We start from the raw sequence: 21,275 nt of genomic DNA, 5'->3' as shown, positions 1-21,275 counted from the left end.
CTGCATTCGATCTTCTTATCGTTCGGTTTTCCACCTTCTAAAACAAGATACGCATCTTTAGCCTATATCTCAACTATGGACAAGCACCCAGGCTCCAACACGATAAACCCCTCATCTTACCATGGGAATCCCGCCGCACGGAGGTCGGACCGAGGAGGTGTCGGTCCGTGTCTGCACAGCCTGGGCTCAGAGGCGGGCACCGCAGGCAGCCGTGGTGGGGTGTCCGGGGACAGCGGCTCTACTCCGCATCAAACCCACAAGCGGCGCCTGGAGGGGGTCCTCAATAAATACACCAACCTGCTACAGGGATGGCAGAACAGGTACAGGAGCCGAGTCAGGGGGTCTAGCTCTGGTCCAGGGCGTTATGCGCGGACGCACACTAACGCAGTGGAACAGAGCTCGTTTTATAGTGGTTCTTAACTGAGTTTGGTGCCATTGTTGATCAGTTGTGTCTGCTGGAAAGTCATCTCATTTCACATATATATATTTTTTTAAATCTCATTTAATCTCATCTATTCACAACAAGTTCGATATTAAATATTAATCTTATCTATTTAATTTTCACCTATTGTTTTCGTATCTTATCATATCTATTGATAACAGAAGTTACAAAAAAAGGGGGCAGATCACATTCGCCGTAATAGATCAGCTGATTGATTATGATGTCATAACGCATAGGATTTTTCCATTGGAACGACTGAACCGGAAAGAGCGTCGCTTTGCGTTGCTGCACGAAAAGGCATTTTCTGTCCTGTTGCCGTGTTTACTAGAACACAGTTGTTGTTGGCAGCAACACAAGTGATGACCATTAACATAATATATAAATACAGTTTTTAATGTTCTATTCTGCTCTATTCTATTCTATAGTTTAGTGAATGATTTGTTAAGTGGTCGTACTGCCTTCCAGCAGTCCTTGAGCTCATAGAGATAAGGCATTGAGATTGGACGGTTAGTAAATAGTTTAATATGAAGGCTGACTCAGACAGGAACAGGGTTTTGCTGATATAGTGGAACAGTTGTTTTGGAATGATTTCATGTTCAGAGCCAGATGGTCCCGGGCTGTGGGAGAGCTCCAGGGTGAAAGGTTGACAGTCTGCGATGGGGGACAACACCAGACTCTATTTCACTGCCCTTTGCATTTCTACGACTGAACTTGGCTCATTCAGAGTGAATAGACCTTTTTACACTTGCCCAGTAGACCTATCTACCAACACACAGGCCCTATTCCCTTCATAGTGCACTAACTTAGACCAGGACCCTATTCCCTATATAGTGCACTACTTTAGACCAGAGCCCTATTCCCTATATTGTGCACACTACTTTAGACCAGAGCCCTATGGCCCTGACTACGTTATGTAGTTAATGGAGTTCCATTTGGGACAGAGACACACTGTTGCTTTGGATTAGGTGTGGTGGATGGATGGTGCGGTCTGAATGAAAATCAATGACTCATCCCTAACAGGAAAGCCCCTCTCCCATCTCTGGCACGCTGCTAGTGTGTGTGTGTGTGTGTGTGTGTGTTGCGCTTGCGTGTGTGTGTGTGTGTCACTGTGTGTTTAGATCGATAGGGAGGGCAGCCAGTCGTGTAATGAGCTCTGATCACAGTGTTCTGTTGGTTACTGACTGATTCTGTCTGTCTGTCTGTCTGTCTGTCTGTCATTCTCTCTCTCTCTCTCTCTCTCTCTCTCTCTCTCTCTCTCTCTCTCTCTCTCTCTCTCTCTCTCTCTCTCTCTCTCTCTCTCGGCATGTGTTTTGTTAGTGTGACAAATATGTGATATAGGGAGAATTCCAGGAAATTCTGCACTTCTGAGAACCACAAGGCTGTTGCAATACTGTTACATTTGTAGCAATATGAACCTTCTAGTCTAGGTCATAACTACGAACCGGTACAAATATTCAGACTGCTTTTAACACAATGAACCTTCTAGTCTAGATCATAACTACGAACTGGTACAAATATTCAGACTGCTTTTTAACACAATGCCAGAGAAATACCTGAGTACCTGGCAGCATGAGTTCTAACATTCAATCAGCTGTTTGACTTTCCAGGTTTGCTTCCTGCTTCCTGCTTCCTGCTGTTCTCTATTCGAACTGCTCTTTGAACTTGTAATGATGTCTGTTCCTATGTGACTGTTTGGCTCACTTTCTCTCCGTTCTCAACTGAACCTAAAGAAGTCAAATGTGATACTGATTGCATGTGATAGACACTGAGAACAACTCTGACACATCCTCCTGTCTCAATATTGCACACTGTTTTCATGTGTCCATTGTATTTGTCTTCGGGGGCCAGGCAGGCAGGCAGGCAGACGGGCGGGCGGATGGGCGGACGGGCGGGCGGGCAGGCAGCGGAGCCAAGAGGCTGTTTGATAACGCATATCTGACATTTATATCTCAGCACAGTAATGGCAAAATTGTGGTTCCAATCCTGTCAGAAGGGCTTTATGTGTCGTGACCAGAAGGTTTGACAGAAGAGGAGCTTGTGAATTGTAATGATTTCCAATAGTTTGGACGTATTGACCTGGCAGCTTCTTCAGTATGTGTTGCTGTGTTATGACTGGTTTGCTGAACCGTACCTGCTGTCCCCATGAATCCCCCTCTAATCAGGCAGACAACGTCTGGTGATACACTGTTACTGCCACTATAAAGGACAGAAACAGGGAGTCAGTCTAGTTGAATGGAACAGAAGTACGTCACAGTACCTGAGCTCTTCTGGGAAGTGGAACAGAAGTACGTCACATTACCTGAGCTCTTCTGGGAAGTGGAACAGAAGTACATCACAGTACCTGAGCTCTTCTGGGAAGTGGAACAGAAATACATCACAGTACCTGAGCTCTTCTGGGAACCGGAACAGAAATACATCCCAGTACCTGAGCTCTTCTGGGAACCGGAACAGAAATACATCACAGTACCTGAGCTCTTCTGGGAACCGGAACAGAAATACATCACAGTACCTGAGCTCTTCTGGGAACCGGAACAGAAATACATCACAGTACCGGAGCTCTTCTGGGAACCGGAACAGAAATACATCACAGTACCTGAGCTCTTCTGGGAACCGGAACAGAAATACATCACAGTACCGGAGCTCTTCTGGGAACCGGAACAGAAATACATCACAGTACCGGAGCTCTTCTGGGAACCGGAACAGAAATACATCACAGTACCTGAGCTCTTCTGGGAACCGGAACAGAAATACATCACAGTACCGGAGCTCTTCTGGGAACCGGAACAGAAATACATCAAAGTACCGGAGCTCTTCTGGGAACGGAAACAGAAATACATCACAGTACCGGAGCTCTTCTGGGAACCGGAACAGAAATACATCACAGTACCGGAGCTCTTCTGGGAACCGGAACAGAAATACATCACAGTACCGGAGCTCTTCTGGGAACCGGAACAGAAATACATCACAGTACCGGAGCTCTTCTGGGAACCGGAACAGAAATACATCACAGTACCGGAGCTCTTCTGGGAACCGGAACAGAAATACATCACAGTACCGGAGCTCTTCTGGGAACCGGAACAGAAATACATCACAGTACCGGAGCTCTTCTGGGAACCGGAACAGAAATACATCACAGTACCGGAGCTCTTCTGGGAACCGGAACAGAAATACATCACAGTACCGGAGCTCTTCTGGGAACCGGAACAGAAATACATCACAGTACCGGAGCTCTTCTGGGAACCGGAACAGAAATACATCACAGTACCTGAGCTCTTCTGGGAACCGGAACAGAAATACATCACAGTACCGGAGCTCTTCTGGGAACCGGAACAGAAATACATCACAGTACCGGAGCTCTTCTGGGAACCGGAACAGAAATACATCACAGTACCGGAGCTCTTCTGGGAACCGGAACAGAAATACATCACAGTACCGGAGCTCTTCTGGGAACCGGAACAGAAATACATCACAGTACCGGAGCTCTTCTGGGAACCGGAACAGAAATACATCACAGTACCGGAGCTCTTCTGGGAACCGGAACAGAAATACATCACAGTACCGGAGCTCTTCTGGGAACCGGAACAGAAATACATCACAGTACCGGAGCTCTTCTGGGAACCGGAACAGAAATACATCACAGTACCTGAGCTCTTCTGGGAACCGGAACAGAAATACATCACAGTACCGGAGCTCTTCTGGGAACCGGAACAGAAATACATCACAGTACCGGAGCTCTTCTGGGAACCGGAACAGAAATACATCACAGTACCGGAGCTCTTCTGGGAACCGGAACAGAAATACATCACAGTACCGGAGCTCTTCTGGGAACCGGAACAGAAATACATCACAGTACCGGAGCTCTTCTGGGAACCGGAACAGAAATACATCACAGTACCGGAGCTCTTCTGGGAACCGGAACAGAAATACATCACAGTACCGGAGCTCTTCTGGGAACCGGAACAGAAATACATCACAGTACCGGAGCTCTTCTGGGAACCGGAACAGAAATACATCACAGTACCGGAGCTCTTCTGGGAACCGGAACAGAAATACATCACAGTACCGGAGCTCTTCTGGGAACCGGAACAGAAATACATCACAGTACCGGAGCTCTTCTGGGAACCGGAACAGAAATACATCACAGTACCGGAGCTCTTCTGGGAACCGGAACAGAAATACATCACAGTACCGGAGCTCTTCTGGGAACCGGAACAGAAATACATCACAGTACCGGAGCTCTTCTGGGAACCGGAACAGAAATACATCACAGTACCGGAGCTCTTCTGGGAACCGGAACAGAAATACATCACAGTACCGGAGCTCTTCTGGGAACCGGAACAGAAATACATCACAGTACCGGAGCTCTTCTGGGAACCGGAACAGAAATACATCACAGTACCGGAGCTCTTCTGGGAACCGGAACAGAAATACATCACAGTACCGGAGCTCTTCTGGGAACCGGAACAGAAATACATCACAGTACCTGAGCTCTTCTGGGAACCGGAACAGAAATACATCACAGTACCTGAGCTCTTCTGGGAACCGGAACAGAAATACATCACAGTACCTGAGCTCTTCTGGGAACCGGAACAGAAATACATCACAGTACCGGAGCTCTTCTGGGAACCGGAACAGAAATACATCACAGTACCGGAGCTCTTCTGGGAACCGGAACAGAAATACATCACAGTACCGGAGCTCTTCTGGGAACCGGAACAGAAATACATCACAGTACCTGAGCTCTTCTGGGAACCGGAACAGAAATACATCACAGTACCTGAGCTCTTCTGGGAACCGGAACAGAAATACATCACAGTACCTGAGCTCTTCTGGGAACCGGAACAGAAATACATCACAGTACCGGAGCTCTTCTGGGAACCGGAACAGAAATACATCACAGTACCGGAGCTCTTCTGGGAACCGGAACAGAAATACATCACCGTACCGGAGCTCTTCTGGGAACCGGAACAGAAATACATCACAGTACCGGAGCTCTTCTGGGAACCGGAACAGAAATACATCACAGTACCGGAGCTCTTCTGGGAACCGGAACAGAAATACATCACAGTACCGGAGCTCTTCTGGGAACCGGAACAGAAATACATCACAGTACCGGAGCTCTTCTGGGAACCGGAACAGAAATCACAATAGGTGTTGCAACATATGTTTTTCTTTAATCATGTTTTGATAATTTATTTGTATTTCTGATACACACTCTTCCTCCTCCTCTTTCTCCTCTTCCTCCTCCTCCTCCTCTTCCTCTTCCTCCTCCTCCTTTTCCTCCTCCTCCTCCTCCTTTTCCTCCTCCTCCTCCTCTTCCTCCTCCTTTTCCTCCTCCTCCACCTCCTCCCCTTCCTCCTCCTCCTCCTTTTCCTCTTCCTCCCCCTCCTCTTCCTCCTCCTCCTCCTCCTTTTCCTCCTCCTCTGCCTCCTCCTCCTCCTCCTCCTCTTCCTCCTCCACCTCCTTTTCCTCTTCCTCCCCCTCCTCCTCCTCCTCCTCCTTTTCCTCCTCCTCTTCCTCCTCCTTCTCCTCCTCCTCTTCCTCATCCTCCTCCTCCTCATGCATGTACAGCACCACACATACACAAAATTGTACTTCGACAAGTCTGCCATCGTGTCCTCTGTACTGGGCCACTCTAGTTCTGTGCCAACCAGAAGGGATGTGAGATGTAGAGGTCTCTGTTGCCAAACCCAGTGGAGGAGCATCTGTCTGTCAGACTCTGACGTGAGAGTGGTTTTGGCACATGACAGAATACATTAGTTCAGAATGAACTGTCTCCCTTAAAACAATGTATCATCATGGAGAAGTATCTACTGTGACGTTGGGGTTATAACTATGTTAATGTATCATCATGTATCTACTGTGACGTTGGGGTTATAACCATGTTAATGTATCATCATGTATCTACTGTGACGTTGGGGGTTATAACCATGTTAATGTATCATCATGTATCTACTGTGACGTTGGTGTTACAACCATGTTAATGTATCATCATGTATCTACTGTGACGTTAGGGTTATAACCATGTTAATGTATCATCATGGAGAAGTATCTACTGTGACGTTAGGGTTATAACCATGTTAATGTATCATCATGTATCTACTGTGACGTTGGGGTTATAACCATGTTAATGTATCATCATGTATCTACTGTGACGTTGGGGTTATAACCATGTTAATGTATCATCATGTATCTACTGTGACGTTGGGGTTATAACCATGTTAATGTATCATCATGTATCTACTGTGACGTTGGGGTTATAACCATGTTAATGTATCATCATGTATCTACTGTGACGTTGGGGTTATAACCATGTTAATGTATCATCATGTATCTACTGTGACGTTGGGGTTATAACCATGTTAATGTATCATCATGTATCTACTGTGACGTTGGGATTATAACCATGTTAATGTATCATCATGTATCTACTGTGACGTGGGGTTATAACCATGTTAATGTATCATCATGTATCTACTGTGACGTTAGGGTTATAACCATGTTAATGTATCATCATGTATCTACTGTGACGTTGGGGTTATAACCATGTTAATGTATCATCATGTATCTACTGTGACGTTGGGGTTATAACCATGTTAATGTATCATCATGTATCTGCTGTGACGTTGGGGTTATAACCATGTTAATGTATCATCATGTATCTACTGTGACGTTAGGGTTATAACCATGTTAATGTATCATCATGTATCTACTGTGACGTTGGGGTTATAACCATGTTAATGTATCATCATGTATCTACTGTGACGTTGGGGTTATAACCATGTTAATGTATCATCATGGAGACGTATCTACTGTGACGTTGGGGTTATAACCATGTTAATGTATCATCATGTAGAAGTATCTACTGTAGAGAGAGAGAGAGAGAGATAGGGGTGGGGATAGATAGATAGGGAGAGAGTGCGAGAGAGAGAGAGAGAGATAGGGGTGGGGATATATAGGGAGAGAGAGATACCCGCTAATTTTCAAAATCCATAAAAGAGCTGTTAAGTTCTACAACCACCTAAAAGGAAGCGATTCCCAAACCTTCCATAACAAAGCCATCACCTACAGAGAGATGAACCTGGAGAAGAGTCCCCTAAGCAAGCTGGTCCTGAGGCTCTGTTCACAAACACAAACAGACCCCACAGAGCCCCAGGACAACAGCACAATTAGACCCAACCAAATCATGAGAAAACAAAAAGATAATTACTTGACACATTGGAAAGAATTAACAGAGCAAACTAGAATGCTATTTGGCCCTAAACAGAGAGACTGACCCGAACTTAAGGGAAGCTTTGACTATGTACAGACTCAGTGAGCATAGCCTTGCTATTGAGAAAGGCCGCCGTAGGCAGACCTGGCTCTCAAGAGAAGACAGGCTATGTGCACACTGCCCACAAAATGAGGTGGAAACTGAGCTGCACTTCCTAACCTCCTGCCAAATGTAGGACCATATTAGAGACACACATTTCCCTCAGATTACACAGATCCACAAAGAATTCGAAAAACAAACTGGATTTTGATAAACTCCCATATCTACTGGGTGAAATACCACCGTGTGCCTCTGTCGTGGCTGAATCAGATGTAGCTAGGTAACATAGATAGATAAGATGTTATTTTCATCATATGCTTGTGAGATACTGTGGGCAGTTGCATTTTCCCTTCTGAGCTAGGGCTTAGTCATTTGGGGCCCAGAGAGGGGTGTATCTTGGCTATAAATGAAACTAAGAATTGTTCTGTAAGCACTCTCAGAGAATTCATTTATAGACACTGAATTGATCTGAGAGTCAAAGAGGGGCTTTGGTGAAGATTATATATTGTTAAAGATGGATTTTATAATATAACTCTGACTTGTGTGTGTGTGGTTGGCTCTCTCATCATTGAGTAATACAGGAAATTACCACGACACCTCACAGCAGCAAGATGTATGACCTGTTGCCACAAGAAAAGGTTAACTAGTTGAAGAACAAACAGCATTGTAAATACAACCAATGTTTTGCTCATTTATTTTCCATTTTGTACTTTAACCATTTGTACATCGTTACAACACTGTATATATACATAATATGACATTTGTAATGTCTTCATTCTTTTAGAACTTCTGTGAGTGTAATGTTTACTGTTCATTTGTATTGTTTATTTCACTTACTTTGGCAATGTTAACATATGTTTCCCATGCCAATAAAGCCCCTTGAATTGAGAGAGAGAGGGGGGGGGGGTATGGGTGGGGATAGATAGAGACAGAGACACAGAGAGACAGAGACAGAGAGACAGAGACAGAGACAGAGAGAGACAGAGAGACAGAGAGAGACAGAGAGAGAGAGAGACAGACAGAGAGAGAGACAGAGAGAGAGAGAGACGGAGAGAGAGAGAGAGACAGAGAGAGAGACAGAGACAGAGACAGAGAGAGAGAGAGAGAGACAGAGACAGCGAGAGAGAGAGAGAGAGAGAGAGAGTGTGAGAGCGTGAGAGAGAGAGAGAGACATAAAAAGACATGGCTACCCAAAGAGGAGCGTGTATGTGGTCACTGCACGACAGGGGAGGTAGAAACAGAGATGCACTTTCTCCTTTACTGTGATAAATATTCCTCAGCAAGAGATTCATTATTCACAGAAATGACTCCATTTATTCCAAATTTTAACTTATTAAACCCAGAGGAAAAACTAAAAATACTCATGGGCGAAGGAGCAATATTGTTCGTAACATTTACCTCCTAGTTTCATCAACAACACTGTTCCATCCAAGTCTGGAGTTTAGGAAGGGACGGAGTGCACTCTTCTAAAAATATATATATATTCTCTCTATAATCAGCCAAATATGTATTTGCCTGCCATAGCCTGAGAGACACTGAATAATAACATCTGCATAGTAAGCAGTAACTTACTTATTATTACTATTATTGTTATTACCGTTATTGTTATTACTATTATTATTGTTGTTTATCATTCCAAGTAGTAGTGGTATGGGTGGTAATGGTAATGATAGCAGTTTAATGATGGTGGTGGTGGTAGTAGTGGTAATGATGATAGTAGTTGTAGATGTAATGGTGAAGATGACCGTTATTTAGTTATAAGTTAGTTATAGTTTCATTTTTTTGGGGGGGTGATTTTATTTATTACATTACATTCGACTATTGACTGTTACCATTTTTATATTTAATTTTATATTATTATTTACTGCCATTCTATATTATTATTTGTCATTGTTAGTATGTTAGTATGTTCCTGTGTCTACCAGGCTGATCCTAACCAGAGGTCTCTCTGTGGGTATACCATGTTAGTATGTTCCTGTGTCTACCAGGCTGATCCTAACCAGAGGTCTCTCTGTGGGTATACCATGTTAGTATGTTCCTGTGTCTACCAGGCTGATCCTAACCAGAGGTCTCTCTGTGGGTATACCATGTTAGTATGTTCCTGTGTCTACCAGGCTGATCCTAACCAGAGGTCTCTCTGTGGGTATACCATGTTAGTATGTTCCTGTGTCTACCAGGCTGATCCTAACCAGAGGTCTCTCTGTGGGTATACCATGTTAGTATGTTCCTGTGTCTACCAGGCTGATCCTAACCAGAGGTCTCTCTGTGGGTATACCATGTTAGTATGTTCCTGTGTCTACCAGGCTGATACTAACCAGAGGTCTCTCTGTGTTGTCTCTTCACTGCCAGTGAGGTCCTGGGGTCAGAGATGACAGGATATCAGTAATGTAGATGAGGGTCCCGTGTGACTCAGTTGGTAGAGTGTGGCGCGTGCAACACCTTGGTTATGGGTTCGATTCCCACGAGGGACCAGTACAAAAAATACAAATGTATTCACTCACAACTGAAAGTTTCTTTGGGTAAAAGCGTAGATAATAACTACCAGATATGTGTGGTGTCTGTTCAGTGAGTCAGTAATGTAGATAATATCTGACCAGATATATGGTATGTTTCAGTATGTCAGTAATGTTGATACTATCTGACCAGATATATGGTATGTTTCAGTATGTCAGTAATGTTGATACTATCTGACCAGATATATGGTATGTTTCAGTAATGTTGATACTATCTGACCAGATATATGGTATGTTTCAGTAATGTTGATACTATCTGACCAGATATATGGTATGTTTCAGTAATGTTGATACTATCTGACCAGATATATGGTATGTTTCAGTAATGTTGATACTATCTGACCAGATATCTGGTATGTTTCAGTAATGTTGATACTATCTGACCAGATATATGGTATGTTTCAGTAATGTTGATACTATCTGACCAGATATATGGTATGTTTCAGTAATGTTGATACTATCTGACCAGATATATGGTATGTTTCAGTAATGTTGATACTATCTGACCAGATATATGGTATGTTTCAGTAATGTTGATACTATCTGACCAGATATATGGTATGTTTCAGTAATGTTGATACTATCTGACCAGATATATGGTATGTTTCAGTAATGTTGATACTATCTGACCAGATATATGGTATGTTTCAGTAATGTTGATACTATCTGACCAGATATATGGTATGTTTCAGTAATGTTGATACTATCTGACCAGATATATGGTATGTTTCAGTAATGTTGATACTATCTGACCAGATATATGGTATGTTTCAGTAATGTTGATACTATCTGACCAGATATATGGTATGTTTCAGTAATGTTGATACTATCTGACCAGATATCTGGTATGTTTCAGTAATGTTGATACTATCTGACCAGATATATGGTATGTTTCAGTAATGTTGATACTATCTGACCAGATATATGGTATGTTTCAGTAATGTTGATACTATCTGACCAGATATATGGTATGTTTCAGTAATGTTGATACTATCTGACCAGATATATGGTATGTTTCAGTAATGTAGATACTTTCTGACCAGATATCTGGTATGTTTCAGTAATGTTGATACTATCTGACCAGATATCTGGTATGTTTCAGTAATGTTGATACTATCTGACCAGATATATGGTATGTTTCAGTAATGTTGATACTATCTGACCAGATATATGGTATGTTTCAGTAATGTTGATACTATCTGACCAGATATATGGTATGTTTCAGTAATGTTGATACTATCTGACCAGATATATGGTATGTTTCAGTAATGTTGATACTATCTGACCAGATATATGGTATGTTTCAGTAATGTTGATACTATCTGACCAGATATATGGTATGTTTCAGTAATGTTGATACTATCTGACCAGATATATGGTATGTTTCAGTAATGTTGATACTATCTGACCAGATATATGGTATGTTTCAGTAATGTTGATACTATCTGACCAGATATATGGTATGTTTCAGTAATGTTGATACTATCTGACCAGATATATGGTATGTTTCAGTAATGTAGATACTTTCTGACCAGATATCTGGTATGTTTCAGTAATGTTGATACTATCTGACCAGATATCTGGTATGTTTCAGTAATGTTGATACTATCTGACCAGATATATGGTATGTTTCAGTAATGTTGATACTATCTGACCAGATATATGGTATGTTTCAGTAATGTTGATACTATCTGACCAGATATATGGTATGTTTCAGTAATGTTGATACTATCTGACCAGATATATGGTATGTTTCAGTAATGTTGATACTATCTGACCAGATATATGGTATGTTTCAGTAATGTTGATACTATCTGACCAGATATATGGTATGTTTCAGTAATGTAGATACTTTCTGACCAGATATCTGGTATGTTTCAGTAATGTTGATACTATCTGACCAGATATCTGGTATGTTTCAGTAATGTTGATACTATCTGACCAGATATATGGTATGTTTCAGTAATGTTGATACTATCTGACCAGATATATGGTATGTTTCAGTAATGTTGATACTATCTGACCAGATATATGGTATGTTTCAGTAATGTAGATACTTTCTGACCAGATATCTGGTATGTTTCAGTAATGTTGATACTATCTGACCAGATATCTGGTATGTTTCAGTATGTCAGTAATGTTGATACTATCTGACCAGATATCTGGTATGTTTCAGTCTGTCAGTAATGTTGATACTATCTGACCGGTTATCTGGTATGTTTCAGTATGTCAGTAATGTTTATAATAATGACAGTCTGTCTAATCTTTAACTCTCACCAGGCTTGGCTCTGGACTTTAGCAGCACATAACAATCCCTGATTATCCCCTGTCTAACCTCTAATCCCTCTATCTCATCCCTGAATCACCCTCTCTCCACCTCTCTCAGCCTCTCTCATCCCTGAATCACCCTCTCTCCCTCTCTCTCCACCTGTCTCAGCCTCTCTCATCCCTGAATCACCCTCTCTCCACCTCTCTCAGCCTCTCTCATCCCTGAATCACCCTCTCTCCCTCTCTCTCCACCTGTCTCAGCCTCTCTCATCCCTGAATCACCCTCTCTCCACCTCTCTCAGCCTCTCTCATCCCTGAATCACCCTGTCTCTCACCCCTGAATCACCCTCTTTCCACCTCTCTCAGCATCTCTCATCCCTGAATCACCCTCTCTCCCTCTCTCTCCACCTGTCTCAGCCTCTCTCATCCCTGAATCACCCTCTCTCCCTCTCTCTCCACCTGTCTCAGCCTCTCTCATCCCTGAATCACCCTCTCTCCACCTGTCTCAGCCTCTCTCATCCCTGAATCACCCTCTCTCCACCTCTCTCAGCCTCTCTCATCCCTTAATCACCCTGTCTCTCACCCCTGAATCACCCTCTCTCCACCTCTCTCAGCCTCTCTCATCCCTGAATCACCCTCTCTCCCTCTCTCTCCACCTGTCTCAGCCTCTCTCATCCCTGAATCACCCTCTCTCCACCTCTCTCAGCCTCTCTCATCCCTGAATCACCCTCTCTCCCTCTCTCTCCACCTGTCTCAGCCTCTCTCATCCCTGAATCACCCTCTCTCCCTCTCTCTCCATCTCTCTCAGCCTCTCTCACCCCTGAATCACCCTCTCTCACCCTCTCTCCATCTCTCTCAGCCTCCCTCACCCCTGAATCACCCTCTCTCACTCCCGAATCACCCTCTGTCTCAACCCTTCTCTCATCCTCTCTCCCTCTCCCATCTCTCATCTCTCCCTCTCGCTCACCCCCCCCCCCTCTCTCTCTCTCTCTCTCTCTCTCTCTCTCTCTCTCAATTCAATTCAATTCAATTCAAGGGGCTTTATTGGCATGGGAAACATGTGTTAACATTGCCAAAGCAAGTGAGGTAGGTAATATACAAAAGTCAAATAAACAATAAAAATGAACAGTAAACATTACACATACAGAAGTTTCAAAACAATAAAGACATTACAAATGTCATATTATATATATGCAGTGTTGTAACAATGTACAAATGGTTAAAGCACACAAGTTAAAATAAATAAACATAAATATGGGTTGTATTTACAGTGGTGTTTGTTCTTCACTGGTTGCCCTTTTCTTGTGGCAACAGGTCACAAATCTTGCTGCTGTGATGGCACACTGTGGAATTTCACCCAGTAGATATGGGAGTTTATCAAAATTGGATTTGTTTTCGAATTCTTTGTGGATCTGTGTAATCTGAGGGAAATATGTCTCTCTAATATGGTCATACATTGGCTCTCTCTCTCTCTGTCTCTGTCTCTGTCTCTGTCTCTGTCTCTCTCTCTCTGTCTCTGTCTTTCTCTCTCACTCTGTCTCTGTCTCTCTCTCTCTCACTCTGTATCTGTCTCTGTCTCTGTCTCTCTCTCTCTGTCTCTGTCTCTCTCTCTCTCACTCTGTCTCTCTCTCTGTCTCTGTCTCTCTCTCTCTCACTCTGTATCTGTATCTGTCTCTGTCTCTCTCTCTCTCACTCTGTATCTGTCTGTCTCTCTCTCTCTCTCTCTCTCTCTCTCTCTCTCTCTCTCTCTCTCTCTCTCTCTCTGTCTCTGTCTCTCTCTCTCTCTCTGTCTCTCTCTCTCTCTCTCTCTCTCTCTCTCTCTCTCTCTCTCTGTCTCTCTGTCTCTCTGTCTCTGTCTCTGTCTCTCTGTCTCTCTGTCTCTCTGTCTCTCTGTCTCTCTGTCTCTGTCTCTGTCTCTGTCTCTCTCTCTCTCTCTCTCTCTCTCTCTCTCTCTCTCTCTCTCTCTCTCTCTCTCTCTCTCTCTCTCTCTCTCTCTCTCTCTCTCTCTCTCTCTCTCTCTCTCTCACTCTGTCTCTCTCTCTCTCTCTCCCAGTCACATGGGGTCTTCTGTACAGTGGGTTCAGAAGCAGCAGGATGTTTTTGAAAACAGTGATTTAAATTATTCATCATGGCTATGCTGTTTTACAGTTTTTCCTTCCTTCCTTTCCCTTTCATCCCTCTCTCTCTTTCTCTCCTTCTTCTCTCCCTCCCTCCCTCCCTCCCTCCCTCCCTCCCTCCCTCCCTCCCTCCCTCCCTTCTTTTAAATAGTATTTTAGACTCTGTTACGTTTCTGAGTAAGCATGATTGTTTTGTACCAATGGTTTCTTTGTGTCTGGTCCGCTCCTGCAGGTATTTTGTGTTGGATCCAGACATGGGTCAGCTGCAGTACTTTGTGAACGAGCACAGTAAGAATCAGAAGCCTCGGGGATCTCTGCCCCTCGTAGGGGCCTCTGTGGTCCTCAGCGATGAACTACCACACATGTTCACTGTCCACTCTGCCACTGGAGAGGCCTACAAACTCAGAGGTAGGTGGAGAGTAATGATCTATATATGGGGGTATGTAGAGACTGTAATGATCTATATATGGGGGTATGTAGAGACTGTAATGATCTATATATGGGGGTATGTAGAGACTGGAGAGACATGCTGTAATGATCTATATATGGGGGTATGTAGAGACTGTAATGATCTATATATGGGGTTATGTAGAGACTGTAATGATCTATATATGGGGGTATGTAGAGACTGTAATGATCTATATATGGGGGTATGTAGAGACTGGAGAGACATACTGTAATGATCTATATATGGGGGTATGTAGAGACTGTAATGATCTATATATGGGGGTATGTAGAGACTGTAATGATCTATATATGGGGGTATGTAGAGACTGTAATGATCTATATATGGGGGTATGTAGAGACTGTAATGATCTATATATGGGGGTATGTAGAGACTGTAATGATCTATATATGGGGGTATGTAGAGACTGTAATGATCTATATATGGGGGTATGTAGAGACTGTAATGATCTATATATGGGGGTATGTAGAGACTGTAATGATCTATATATGGGGGTATGTAGAGACTGTAATGATCTATATATGGGGGTATGTAGAGACTGTAATGATCTATATATGGGGGTATGTAGAGACTGTAATGATCTATATATGGGGGTATGTAGAGACTGTAATGATCTATATATGGGGGTATGTATAGACTGTAATGATATATATATGGGGGTATGTAGAGACTGTAATGATCTATATATGGGGGTATGTAGAGACTGTAATGATCTATATATGGGGGTATGTAGAGACTGTAATGATCTATATATGGGGGTATGTAGAGACTGTAATGATCTATATATGGGGGTATGTAGAGACTGGAGAGACATGCTGTAATGATCTATATATGGGGGTATGTAGAGACTGTAATGATCTATATATGGGGGTATGTAGAGACTGTAATGATCTATATATGGGGGTATGTAGAGACTGTAATGATCTATATATGGGGGTATGTAGAGACTGTAATGATCTATATATGGGGGTATGTAGAGACTGTAATGATCTATATATGGGGGTATGTAGAGACTGTAATGATCTATATATGGGGGTATGTAGAGACTGTAATGATCTATATATGGGGGTATGTAGAGACTGTAATGATCTATATATGGGGGTATGTAGAGACTGTAATGATCTATATATGGGGGTATGTAGAGACTGTAATGATCTATATATGGGGGTATGTAGAGACTGGAGAGACATGCTGTAATGATCTATATATGGGGGTATGTAGAGACTGTAATGATCTATATATGGGGGTATGTATAGACTGTAATGATATATATATGGGGGTATGTAGAGACTGTAATGATCTATATATGGGGGTATGTAGAGACTGTAATGATCTATATATGGGGGTATGTAGAGATTGTAATGATCTATATATGGGGGTATGTAGAGACTGTAATGATCTATATATGGGGGTATGTAGAGACTGTAATGATCTATATATGGGGGTATGTAGAGACTGTAATGATCTATATATGGGGGTATGTAGAGACTGTAATGATCTATATATGGGGGTATGTAGAGACTGTAATGATCTATATATGGGGGTATGTAGAGACTGTAATGATCTATATATGGGGGTATGTAGAGACTGGAGAGACATGCTGTAATGATCTATATATGGGGGTATGTAGAGACTGTAATGATCTATATATGGGGGTATGTAGAGACTGTAATGATCTATATATGGGGGTATGTAGAGACTGTAATGATCTATATATGGGGGTATGTAGAGACTGTAATGATCTATATATGGGGGTATGTAGAGACTGTAATGATCTATATATGGGGGTATGTAGAGACTGGAGAGACATGCTGTAATGATCTATATATGGGGGTATGTAAAGACTGTAATGATCTATATATGGGGGTATGTAGAGACTGTAATGATCTATATATGGGGGTATGTAGAGACTGTAATGATCTATATATGGGGGTATGTAGAGACTGTAATGATCTATATATGGGGGTATGTAGAGACTGTAATGATCTATATATGGGGGTATGTAGAGACTGTAATGATCTATATATGGGGGTATGTAGAGACTGTAATGATCTATATATGGGGGTATGTAGAGACTGGAGAGACATGCTGTAATGATCTATATATGGGGGTATGTAGAGACTGTAATGATCTATATATGGGGGTATGTAGAGACTGTAATGCTTTATATTTGGGATGCCCCAAAGTTTTGGTACTTTCATACATTTTTGATAATGGACCGAAACACAAACTGAAAGTATTAGAGTGTCTTCACAGTTTCCAGTCTGCCAGTCAGCACTTCCTTAACATGTAGTGTGTGCATCTTCAGCTCCTATACTCTACAGTAATGTCCCTCTCTCTCTCCCTCTCTCACTCTGTTTCTGTCTCTCTCTCTCTCTCTCTGTCTCTGTCTCTGTCTCTGTCTCTGTCTCTCTCTCTCTCTCTCTCTCTGTCTCCCTCTCTCTCCCTCTCTCTCTCTCTCTCTCTCTCTCTCTCTCTCTCTCTCTCTCTCTCTCTCTCTCTCTCTCTCTCTCTCTCTCTCTCTCTCTCTCTCTGTCTCTGTCTCTGTCTCTGTCCCTGTCTCTGTCTCTGTCTCTCTATAGCTTCAGACGTGGGGGAACAGCAGCTGTGGATGAGTCAGATGCAGCTCTGTGCCCGGCGCCACTCTGACTCCAGTGCCAAGGTAGAATCTATAGGATATACCACCTCCTCCTTTACCTCCTGTAGAATCTATAGGCTCTACCACCTCCTCCTTTACCTACTGTAGAATCTATAGGCTATACCACCTCCTCCTTTACATACTGTAGAATCTATAGGCTATACCACCTCCTCCTTTACCTCCTTTACATACTGTAGAATATATAGGCTATACCACCTCCTCCTTTACCTACTGTAGAATCTATAGGCTATACCACCTCCTCCTTTACATACTGTAGAATCTATAGGCTCTACCACCTCCTCCTTTACCTCCTGTAGAATCTATAGGCTATACCACCTCCTCCTTTACCTACTGTAGAATATATAGGCTATACCACCTCCTCCTTTACCTACTGTAGAATCTATAGGCTATACCATCTCCTCCTTTACCTCCTGTAGAATATATAGGCTATACCACCTCCTCCTTTACCTCCTGTAGAATATATAGGCTATACCACCTCCTCCTTTACATACTGTAGAATCTATAGGCTATACCACCTCCTCCTTTACCTACTGTAGAATCTATAGGCTATACCACCTCCTCCTTTACATACTGTAGAATCTATAGGCTATACCACCTCCTCCTTTACCTACTGTAGAATCTATAGGCTATACCACCTCCTCCTTTACATACTGTAGAATCTATAGGCTATATTACCTCATCCTCATTGGTGTTTTAAAAGCATTTTGCTTTGTTGTATTATTCGTCCCTTTCTTCTCTGTTTTTTTCCTGTCTCTCTGTTATTTTCTCTCTGTTTATCTCCTTCTAAGAGGTGGGGAGAAATGGGAATAGCATTATTTTGTCCTTTAATCATCATGGACAGGAAGCAGTCACAGACCTGCATCATTTTGTCCTTTAATCTTCACGGACAGGAAGCAGTCACAGACCTTCTGCTAGTTTGACCTTCTCTGCTTCTTGTCTCTGACATTCTAGAATCCCAAATGTCATCCTATTCCCTGTCTAGTGCACTTCATTTGGCCAGCTAGGACCCATAGGGTTTCAGTTAAAAGTAGTGCACTATTCTAAAAGTAGTGCACTATTCTAAAAGTAGTGCACTATTCTAAAAGTAGTGCACTATTCTAAAAGTAGTGCACTATTCTAAAGGGGATTTTCCAGGTGAATAAAAAAAGGAGAGCAGTTGATAACATCAATAAAAAAAAATCATGAATCCTGTTTTTATTACAAGTTGCAACAGGGAGACGCCTCCAGATCAGAAAGAGAGCAAATGTCTTAAAGGGGCCTTTTCTGAGAAAAGCTCTTGTATATATATATATAAATCACACAGCACCACAATGTTCTGGTAACAGCAGCCAGAGAGGCTATAGGAAGTCACAATGTCAGCTTCTCCAGAATCACACGGTGTCACAGAGACGTTATCAGTGTCCCCCGGTCCAGTCTGGAGCCAAACTTGAACCATAACGCTGGCGGACATTTTTGAATAGTATCAGTTAAACAGGTCAAAGGTTGAAACGTCACAGCACTTCGTTACAACAGAGAATTATAGACTAACAAGTGACCATGGTTACCTGCTGCTTCCCTTCCATTAAGGGAATGCATCAGTCTGCGTCAGTCTGCGTCAGTCTGCGTCAGTCTGCGTCAGTCTGCGTCAGTCTGCTTCAGTCTGCGTCAGTCCGCGTCAGTCCGCGTCAGTCCGCGTCAGTCTGCGTCAGTCTGCATCAGTCTGCGTCAGTCTGCGTCAGTCTGCGTCAGTCTGCGTCAGTCTGCATCAGTCTGTGTCAGTCTGCATCAGTCTGCGTCAGTCTGCATCAGTCTGCGTCAGTCTGCATCAGTCTGCGTCTCCCTGTACATACAATAACTAAGCAATAAGTCACGAGGGGGTGTGGTATAACGTCAATATACCACTAACCCAGAGGTTCCTTATTGCTGTTATAAACTGGTTACCAACATAATTAGAGCAGTAAAAATACACGTTTTGTCATACCCGTAGTATGATATACCACGGCTGTCAGCCAATCAGCATTCAGGGCTCGATCCACCTAGTTTATAACGTTTATTAAATATCAATCCATATCAACAGTGAATCAAATACAGGGAAATAGTTTCCTGTTTTACTATTTTAGGTAACAGGGTGTCGTATGGGACGCAGACCTTGGTGACGAGCAGCTTAATAGTCTGCTGATACAGTCAGCTCCTGCGTTGACATTTAAAAAAAAAAAAAAGTATTTTGGATTCGTTTTTTCTGTCCAGAAAGTGCACTGCTAAGAACACTGAGTCAATGGGTCAGACATTGTTCTGTTTTGCCCTAGAAAGGAAGCCTGTAAGAAGTCTAATACTGGAGAAACTAGGAGGAGGTTGAAATAGCATACAGATGCCGTATCTTAATTCGAGTCAGTTTGCTACAGCAGGAAAATAAACCTGCTTCAACAGGAAATGTGAATTGTTATGTGGATTATAATTACTCTACATTTTTTGTTTTGGCAAATCAAGTCTGACATTTTAAAGTGGAAATTACCAACTTTAGAAGTCTTTTAAAACCTTGAATACACTACAAGTTTGCATTTCCTGCTGTTTAAGACATTTCCTGCAATAACAGCTTCTTTCCACAAGCCATTAGACTGCTGAACAAGTCATAAAAATCACCACCGGACAATTTACATTGACCCCCCCCCACTCCCCACCCTCCCCTCTTGTACATTGCTGCTACTCCTACATGTGCCCCCTGTATATTGCCTCATTATTCTTATTGTGTTACTGGATTTTGTTACTGCTTGTTTTATGATAGGTCTACCCAGGAAGAGCTGGTTTTATGATAGGTCTACCCAGGAAGAGCTGGTTTTATGATAGGCCTACACAGGAAAACTGGTTTTATGATAGGTCTACCCAGGAAGAGCTGTTTATATGATAGGTCTAACCAGGAAGAGCTGTTTATATGATAGGTCTAACCAGGAAGAGCTGTTTATATGATAGGTCTAACCGGGAAGAGCTGTTTATATGATAGGTCTAACCAGGAAGTGCTGTTTATATGATAGGTCTAACCAGGAAGTGCTGTTTATATGATAGGTCTAACCAGGAAGTGCTGTTTATATGATAGGTCTAACCAGGAAGTGCTGTTTATATGATAGGTCTAACCAGGAAGTGCTGTTTATATGATAGGTCTAACCAGGAAGTGATGTTTATATGATAGGTCTAACCAGGAAGTGATGTTTATATGATAGGTCTACCCAGGAAGAGCTGTTTATATGATAGGTCTAACCGGGAAGAGCTGTTTATATGATAGGTCTAACCGGGAAGAGCTGTTTATATGATAGGTCTAACCAGGAAGTGATGTTTATATGATAGGTCTAACCAGGAAGTGCTGTTTATATGATAGGTCTAACCGGGAAGAGCTGTTTATATGATAGGTCTAACCAGGAAGTGCTGTTTATATGATAGGTCTAACCAGGAAGAGCTGTTTATATGATAGGTCTAACCAGGAAGTGCTGTTTATATGATAGGTCTAACCAGGAAGTGCTGTTTATA

The 21,275-nt window shown here is 42.6% G+C and overlaps 3 protein-coding genes across 3 annotated transcripts in view; 2 read left to right on the top strand and 1 right to left on the bottom strand.

Moving 5' to 3' along the window:
* The window catches only part of LOC139572879 (palmitoyltransferase ZDHHC3-A-like), a 255,214-nt gene that overhangs the window by 80,379 nt on the left and 153,560 nt on the right, over window positions 1–21,275 (top strand). The window lies entirely within an intron of this gene.
* Window positions 1–21,275, bottom strand: part of LOC139572876 (lysophosphatidylcholine acyltransferase 1) — a 280,718-nt gene that overhangs the window by 144,805 nt on the left and 114,638 nt on the right. The gene's annotated exons all lie outside the window — the stretch shown is intronic.
* LOC139572422 (oxysterol-binding protein-related protein 10-like) overlaps window positions 31–21,275 on the top strand; it is a 49,281-nt gene continuing 28,036 nt past the window's right edge. The window contains exons 1-3 of the mRNA XM_071395172.1: window positions 31–320; window positions 14,885–15,060; window positions 17,701–17,780. Coding sequence (XP_071251273.1) covers window positions 76–320; window positions 14,885–15,060; window positions 17,701–17,780 — 501 coding nt within the window. The 5' untranslated portion in view covers window positions 31–75. The remainder of the gene's footprint in view (window positions 321–14,884; window positions 15,061–17,700; window positions 17,781–21,275) is intronic.

Source organism: Salvelinus alpinus, chromosome 4 (assembly GCF_045679555.1).
Source record: "Salvelinus alpinus chromosome 4, SLU_Salpinus.1, whole genome shotgun sequence".
In the NCBI taxonomy this organism is placed as follows: domain Eukaryota; kingdom Metazoa; phylum Chordata; class Actinopteri; order Salmoniformes; family Salmonidae; genus Salvelinus; species Salvelinus alpinus.
Note: the sequence above shows the minus strand (reverse complement) of the source record. Positions and strands in the feature narration are given on the sequence as shown.